The 8,985-nt window shown below is 38.8% G+C and overlaps 1 protein-coding gene across 1 annotated transcript in view; it reads right to left on the reverse strand.

Moving 5' to 3' along the window:
* Positions 1-4,407, reverse strand: part of MYO3B (myosin IIIB) — a 628,721-nt gene extending 624,314 nt beyond the window's left edge. The window contains exons 1-3 of the mRNA XM_027865702.1: positions 4,400-4,407; positions 3,595-3,778; positions 2,488-2,622 (exon numbers count right to left, since the gene is read on the reverse strand). Of these exons, the coding sequence (XP_027721503.1) occupies positions 2,488-2,622; positions 3,595-3,778; positions 4,400-4,407 (327 nt within the window). The remainder of the gene's footprint in view (positions 1-2,487; positions 2,623-3,594; positions 3,779-4,399) is intronic.
* Between the last annotated feature and the right edge of the window lie 4,578 nt (positions 4,408-8,985).

Consider the following 8,985-nt stretch of genomic DNA (forward strand, 5'->3'; position numbering starts at 1 on the left):
AAAAGCAAAAATAGTTTCTTAATCTAAGGATGGAGACAGCGGGCAAACAATTATGTTTACACAATACATATACGCAGTAAATTGGGGACAATCTCAGAAGGAAAAGCTCTAGAATTAAGAAGTACCAAAAAAGGATTCCTATGGAAGGTAGGATTTTAGATGAGACTGGGAGGAAGTCAGAGAAGGCAGGAGTCAGAGATGAGGCATGGAGGACAGCCAGTGAAGATGCCCAGAGTCAGGAGATGGATTGTCTTGTAAGAGCAAAGGCAAAGAGGTTAGTGTTGCTGGCTTGTACATGGAGGGGGTTAAAGTATAAGAAGACTAGAAAGGTTGGGAAGGGCCAGATTATGAAGCGCTTTAAAAGCTAAAAAGAGGATGTTATATTTGATCCTGGAGGTAAAAGGAAGCCACTGGAATTTATTGAATGGGGAAAGAGGGTGTGACATGGTCAGACCTGTACTTTATGAAGATCTCTTTGGAAGCTGTATGGAGGATGGACTAGAGTGGAGAAAGACTTGAGGCTGGGAAAGACCAGAAGGTGGACTGATTCCAGACATACCCAAATGGTGACAGACTTTATGATAAAGCAGGGTGGTATCATAGAAAAATCTCTGATCTGGAAGTCAAGAAACCCAAGTTAGAGACTTCAGTCTGCAATTAACTGACTGTGAGAACTTAAGCAAGTAAATTAGCCTCTCAGTTTACTCATCAACAGGTTAGATGATTTCTAAGGATCAGTCCGGCTCTGAGTAATAATAGCCTATGCCATTCTACAATTCTATATGAAATCACAGCCATTGAACAGACTGGAGCTAGCAATCCCGCAAATGACCTTTGTTGCTTAATTGCAGCAAAGAAAGGACCCCAGAACTTCCCAATGACTATGCCAACAAGTCTGGCCCATCCACAGAACAACTTTTATGCACAATTCATAAATCCCAAGGATATTATATTACAGGGGTGCATGCATAATTCAGTGTGTAATTCAGCCTAATTATTCAACTTTGAACATGAGACAGTCAGTGGGGTAAAATAAAGTTTGTCTAGGGATCAGCAGACACTTTCAGGCTGCTTCTCATTTTACACAGACACAGGGAGCTTTTTCAGAGATACCCAACCTGTATTTGTGAGGGTCACCATTTGGTTACTATCTTTAACAAGCAACATTCATTTGGGAATTGATCTAGTAAACATATCTCTGGCTGGCTAATCTGATCACAACATTTACAAGGAGGTCTGACCACCAGGCTAAAGCAGAAATAAAGGTACCTGAAAATTCCTCAGTCTGAGTAGCAGATACTAGGAAATTCTAAAAAGGTATCTTCCCTACCTTATCTTTTTAGGAGTCAGGAATAAACAAGCAGAAATTTAGGCTTACTGATCAATGACTTAAACCTTGCAATGCAACAGCATGGGTGACTATTGAATCTTTAATTCCAGAAATGATGCTTTCCAATTTGGGGGGAGAGGGATGGAATGGAACTTTTTTTGTTTTAAAGTCACATTTCTAGGGTAAAATTATAGTTTCAAAAACATAGGAGGATAATATATGAATGTTCTAATGTAAACTAATTAGTCAACCAAATAGTCACAGATTTCCTGGATGCCAAACCCCTCAGCATCCCAGTTTGGGAGTGGAAGACCATTAATGGGACAGAAACGGTGAAGCCTCTTTCCCTTCAGCTTGTTCATCCCTCAGAGCTCACATCTGACTTTCACAAAGTCAATCCTACAAGAGCACGGCCAATTAATACAGTCCTGAGGCCTCTACAAAATCAGATGATAGAAACTAAAAGGAAGGAAGAGCCTAAAAGGGAAATTAGGCAATCTGGCTTTCCCATTTTAATTTTCTTCCAAGAACCTCCAGCACTTCACATGTGTGGTTTACATTTGTGCCCTGAAAATAAGCTTTGGTCTAGAAGCCCAAGGTCTAAAGATATCCAGGTGGGGCTAAAGAGAATTGAGCCACCAGTCAAAAATAACGGAGAAATTCTTCCCTTGTATCCAGACACTAATAATCTTTTATCTTAACCACATGGAAGGGAGGGAAAAGGCTGATAAAAACTAGTACATACGAATGAAGCCAATGCAATTTTTGCAGATTAAACAGAATTTGGGTTATCAAGTTTGTGAAAGTGAGATTCCTATCCACCTTTTCCAAGGCTTTGGAGGAAAAGTGTCTTTGCTAGTCAAAAGCCATTCCTTTCTGCTATTATACATTCTGGTTTAGAAACAAGAAGAATTCCAAGACTTGGAGACCAAGATAGGCAAATACTTTAAGCAACAAAATGTGCTTAATACGCAGGAGACTGACTTAGTTATTTTTTGAAGATCGCTGTGTTTCATAAGAGTCTATTAGAGAAAGGACAAGTATAAACGATTGTCCAAATGTTCACTGCAAAATATTATTGCCAAGAGAAAGTATCTGATTCCTCCTAAGCTGAATGGGAACACCAGCTTCAGCATGCCCAACCCACCCCCTCTTACCTCTAGGACCAGCCATAGCTGTCCGCCCACGTGCTGGTCAGCTTTATAAAACATTCCATAAAACTTGACCACATTTGGATGGTTTGGAAGAAATTGTAAAATGTTGTATTCTGCCTCAATCTCTTCATCCATATCCTAAATAAGAGGAAAAGCATATCTTGGATTAAGTCCATCTCTCCAAGGAAAGAAGACAAATTTGTCATCATAGCCAAGTAAATATTTAATGAAGTATATCTGCACGATAATTTGAATGCCTCTATCATCGCAATGTCTCCAAAACATTTGGGCTTAAAAATATGCAAACATTTAGGTCCTGATGAAGAATCACTCATCATCAGGGGCAGCTAGGTGGTACAGTAGAAGTCAACAGGACCTGAGTTCAAATCTGGCCTCAGACACTTACTAACTGTGTGACCCTGGGCAAGTCACTTAACCTCAATTGCCCCTCCCCCCAAAAAAATCACCTATCATCATGCTAACAGTACAACATTTTACAATTCTCTTTTTTCCTCTAAGATTTTTTTTTTAAACTGCATTTTCAATGCAGTCAGCTACTTAGCTCCAAAAAGCCTAATGCAGGACAGGAAAACATAACCTCATTATGCACAAAGCAGGCCACCTTATACCCTTGGTGCCTAGTACACTGCAGCAAAAAAAAAAAAAAAAAAGGTTCAATTTTCTTCACCCTGCTGAGGGAGAAAACAAGCACACATTATTCCTTTATGCTGTCAACTCACGACGTCTGAATGTTTTGAGTTGGGGTCATTTTGTAATTACGCTGCCACCGTCCAATAGCCCACGAGTGACATGAATTAGTCTTTCAAATAGAATGATTTCAAAAATTAAGAAACCAGGCGTAGCACCTTGACAATAGCAACGACAGAATTGTCAATAAGATAAAAACCAGGCAAATTTCTAGCCATGTCTCTTTCTCTTAGTTGTGATTACAACTCATTACCCTTTTTAAAATGCTTTCAAGTCCCTGCTGGGTTTCAGGAAAATGTGTACCTTTACAAAGGGCCAGGAAAATAAGTGGAAACTTCAGTGAGCATTAAAAAGAACGGGAAAAAAACCCACCGTGTGATTGCTGTTGCTAATTTTACTTACACTGATTGGATCCAGGATTTTTACAGCTGCAGGGCTCCCATCTTTCTTATTTGTTACTTTATAGACTTTTCCATATGTGCCTTTTCCAATGGTCTCTATAATCTCCCAGGTGTCTGAGGGATCAGGAAGTGACTCAAGTCCAAGCATGCTGGGACTATATTGAAATAATCCATATAGAGGTTTCCTGGTGGGGAGGAAAATTTGTCGTCATCAATGTATTAGTAGACTAGAGAACATTCTTTTATGTAACAGGATGTTTCACAATAATAGTAATAATGATTTATTGTTCAGTCATTTCACTCATGTTCAACTCTTCATGACCCAATTTGTGGTTTTCTTGGCAAAGATACTGGAGTGGTTTGCATTTCTTTCTCCAGCTCATTTTACAGATGAGGAAACTGAGGCAAATAGGGTTAAGTGACTTGCCCAGGGTCACACACTAGTAAGTGTCTGAGGTCAGGCTTGAACTCAGGTCTTCCTGACTCCAGGCCCACCACTCTCTCCACTATGCCACCTAGCTGCACCAATAATAAGAATAGCTAGCATTTATATGATGCTTTAAAGTTTACAAAAAAATATGCATTTGGTATCTTAACCTCCTACATGAGAATACTGCATTTTGATTGGGTTTGGTTAATTTTGTTTTTGAGCTGAGAAAAGAAATAGAAGTTGCTATGAGGAATAGAAGCAGGAAGAGGAGAGAATGAGAAGCAAAAATGAGATGTTTCTTCTACACAGAAGACAATGAAAATGAAAATCACATACACACACGCACACATGTCTCTGCCTCCCTCTCTCTGCCTACTTCCGCATCTCCCTCTATCTCTCTATGTCTCTTTCTCATATATACATGCACACACGTGTGTGCACATACAAATCTCTGCCTCCTTCCCCATCTCTCCCTCTAGTTCCCTGTCTCTCCTACAAACAAACACACACACACAAATGCACACACACACAAAATCCTTCAGGAGAGAATAAGAAGAAACAAGGAGGAATATATCAGCTATGATTTGATCCTGGTTTAATGCCATAGTTAGCTTAGGAAAAGAAAAGCAGGATGTAAGGGAAAGATGATCGGGATTGGAGTGAAATGATATGAGTTCATATTTAAACTCTTCCACATACTCAATTTAATTCAATAAACATTAAGTGCCTACTATGTGCCAGGCACTGTATTAAGCACTAGAGATACAAAAAATGGGGAAATAAACAGTTCCTGCCCTCAAGGACTTTATAATCCCTATGTAACCTTGGGCAAGTCATCAAAGTGTAACTTTGCTTTTTTTCATCTGTAAAATGAGAGGACTGAGCTGCATGGACCTAGATAACTGGGTACCATCTTCCTCTAAATCTACAAACCTGTGCTGGCTGAGATGTCACGTGCTTGGGAACTGACTTCGGGTCATAGGCTATGTGACCTTTGCTATTTGCAGGTTACTGGACCCCAGGCCAAATTCAGACTAAAGGCCAAGCAAACAGGTCTCAAATCTCTATTGGAAAACCTATAGAGATGTTTAGCAGAAGGATAGCAGCACCTGTTTCAAAATATACAAAGGGAGATGACAATCCAGTACCCAACGCAGCAGCTTCCTAGGAATTACAGTGAAAGGGTTAATGATGAACAACAAACTCTTAGCCCTTTCTCTAAGAAGCACTTGTCATGAGATTAAAGATCTACAAAGCCAAACCATCAGCATTGGTGTCTGCAGGAATGCAAACTCACCCTCGGCTGGTCCCACACAAAGGCCACTGGCTCTGGGATGAGGTGGGGCTCAATGACTGGGCTTCCAAGCCCTCTCTGCTATGATATCAAAGAGGAGGAGCCATCAGGCTCCAAAGGCAAATTCAAATGAGTTCAACCAGTTTGTTGTTGTTGTGGTTTGGTTTTGGTTGTTACCTCAAAAGGAGCATTTCTGTCTCATGCTGTGTAATTTCAATTTGCACTTCCAAGCCTAATTATTTTCTAACTCATGGCCTTCCAAACTTAGCCTTTTGACCTGGGACAAGCAGTCTACTTACCCTCTCTATTGTCTTCACCTATTCTGCTAAGAAAATTACAAAGTTTACAAGATTAACCTTAAACACGTTTGAAATTATTTTATTGAAATCTTACTTGGACTTATAAAAATCTATAATTTAATCAGCAACTACTTTTTGGTTTCTTTCTATTGCATGAAAACAAACAAAAAAACCAGTCATTCTTATAGGATCATTTTGAAGACAAAGAGCAGAAAGAATCCCCTCCAATTTGAATATTCAGCTACCCTTCCAAAAGCACATATGGCATTTCCCATCACTGTCTTCCTATTGTATACTATCTAATAGTAAACATCTTATGCTACAATTAGAAAAAGACATTTTCTCATCTATAAAATGTTGATAATAATAACATCTACCTCAGAAGGTTATTGTGAGGTTCAAATGAAGTCATGGAATGATTGATTTAGAACTGGATAGTACCTTTAAAAAAGAATAGCATAGTTAATTGATGATTATGACCTCCCCCTTTGGACTTTGCTTCTGACTTTTTGGACTTTGCCTCTGACTTTTTGGACTTTGCCACGGTGCAGCTGCCTCAGTACCTGGGATCTCATCCTGAAAAATGCCTCTACCCCTGCAACCTCCTCACTCTGGTTCATCCTTTCACCATGCCAGCCCCTTTCTCCCACTACCAGTTCTTCCCAGGGCCTCCATTTTGAGGAGGGGCCCAACTTTTCTTCTGATTTTTTTGGACTTCAACAGCATGCCCCCACACAACCCTGAACAAGTCATTCTACCTGCTCTGAACTTAAGGGGGCACAGACATGAAAATATTTTGTAACCTGTTTTGTCTACAATGTGCGACACATGAAGTGTGATTTTTGTTATATAATTACGTACCAAAACAAGTACTACAGGCAAAGAGTGCTATGGGAGTTCAGAGAAATAATAATAATACCTAACATTCATATAGTACTTTAAGAACTTTACACATATTATCTCATTTATACATACGACATATGTGTAATCATATATATCATATTTTGATGTTCATATGATGTACAACATATTTTGCATATATTATCTCATTTTATCATCACAACAATCCTGTAAGGTGAGTACTATTATTATCCTTATTCTAAAGATGAGGAAACTAAATTTCTTCAGAGGTTAAGTTACTTGCCCAGGGTCACACAGCTAGTAAGAATCTGAGGTAAGACTTGGATTCAGACCTTCCTGATTCCAAGTCTAGTGTTCTAACCATTGTTCATCCCAGTTATGTTTGCATCTCATCCTTCTCATTTGACTCAGAGTAGCTGTGGTAGGACTCATGGACCCATTTTAGAAATTATGTTTGTCTTGCTGTAACCAAGGACAACACTATAGCTTTTTCTGGGAACATGTGGACTCAATATTCATTTTGTAGTCTCCTAAAAACTCCAAATTCTATACATGAATTGTTGTCTGGCCAAGTCTTCCCCACCCAACTTTTGTGCTAGTTAACTCATAAATCCAAATGTAGAATTTGACATTTATTCCCATCTTGTCCTGCATTCTTGGGCCCCGTATTTGGGGAAGTCATCTCCCATGCCTAGAATGTACTTTCTTGATCTCTGCTCAATTTTTGAAATCCTTCTCTTCATTCAGTGCTCAACTCAGTGCTACCTCCTTTAGGAAGTTTTCCTGATATTCCACATAAAAATGATTTCTCCTTCCTCAAGGTTACCTAGATCAAGTAAAGTTCTCTCCTTTGCCCCATCACACTCTACCTCATATCACATTTATTTTTAGATCTAACCCATACTCCTTAGTTGACTATAAATTCTTTTTTTTAACTATAAATTCTTAAAGTACTTTCTTGTTTTTCAACTTTTTGTCTCCAGCATCTAGCACAGTGTCTCACAATTAGCAGGAGTTTAACAAATGTTTGTGCAGTAATTTAATGGTTATTTGAATGAAAGAACACTAACCTGGGAGTCAAGAGAACTCCCTTCTAGTCCTGGCTTTGACACATGCAAACTGTATGATCTCAATTACTTCATTGGTAAAATGAAAATAATAACTCTTGCAAAGTGCTTTAAATCATGAAGTGCTTTATAAATGTTAATTATTATAATTTCAATAGTAATAAAAGTATTTTACCAAGAGCATAACAAACATGGGTTCAAAGTTCAATTTTTCCAACATGAGACAATAACTGGAATTTGTTTTTTTCAGTCAAATGGCATAGATTTAATGTGTGTAAATGAAGCAACAGAATTGTAGAATCTTAGATGTGGAACACATATAATACTTCATTAGTCCTTCTCCTTCATCTACAGAAACTAAAACAGAGGAATGTTGTGATGTGTCCATAGTCATACCGCAAATTAGCAGCTGAGCTATGACTAGAATCCTTGTTTCCAGATTCTCTGGCCAATGCTGTTTCCACTATGCCACCCTATCTCCCCTATACATAACATGAATTTTTCAAATTTACATATTGGAGAAGAAACAAAGACAAGGAAATATCTCTAAAAAATAGTGAGAAGAGGGCATATGTTTCCATTCACACCCAGAGCTATAATAGGGTGGGGTGATCAAGGCTTTTCCCCAGGATTTATCCCCAATTTTTTGTCAAAATTTAGAGGGCATTGAGAGCACTTGCAATACTTCCAAAGTATAGAAACAGCTGAGCGTAGTTTCTAGTTAGCCAAAATAATTAGTCAAAAGAGGAAACTACCAGATGCTCCGTGTACTTTCTCCTCTCATAGGGGCATCCCTGGCCTAATCTGCTCAGTCCTCCTCCCCTCCCCCAGGTGATGATCTCCCAGTGGATGCCTTAAAATGCTCCAGAATTTCCATCCACAGAGGGAGACTCCCTCTCAAAATTTGAAGGGTGAGTTTAACTTTGCTTGTACAGGGTGCATTTTTTTCCTGCATGCCCTCAAAATTGCTAGTTATGGCTCTATTCACACAGCTTCCAAGAACACTAGTTTTCATTATCTACTGCTTATATACTCACCGGACAATTATCACTGCCCCACTTGTTCTCTCAAACACAATAGATAATTATCCAGGGGTAAAAAAGAATAGTAGGAAAGAAGAGACATAAAAGACATCTTCAAGGACACACACAACCAGAAAAGAATGTGGTCTGGGCATGTGGTAAAAACAAAAGAAGATAGAAGAATAAACCAACTCCTACATCAGCACCTCTGAAATATCATAAGACAAAGTAAGGTCTCCAAAATATTAGATGGACCATACATGGAAGGTTTATAGAAACACATGAATAAACATCACAGGATGAGAAGGTGTGGGGTCAATGATGATCTTTGTCAGTGGAAGGAATATGCACACTGGTTCATGAAATAGATCAAAAGTATCAAAGTAAGAATGAATAGTGAATCCAAATGGCAGAGTATA

Source organism: Vombatus ursinus, unplaced genomic scaffold (genome assembly GCF_900497805.2).
Source record: "Vombatus ursinus unplaced genomic scaffold, bare-nosed wombat genome assembly UNPS02014779.1, whole genome shotgun sequence".
In the NCBI taxonomy this organism is placed as follows: Eukaryota; Metazoa; Chordata; class Mammalia; order Diprotodontia; family Vombatidae; genus Vombatus; species Vombatus ursinus.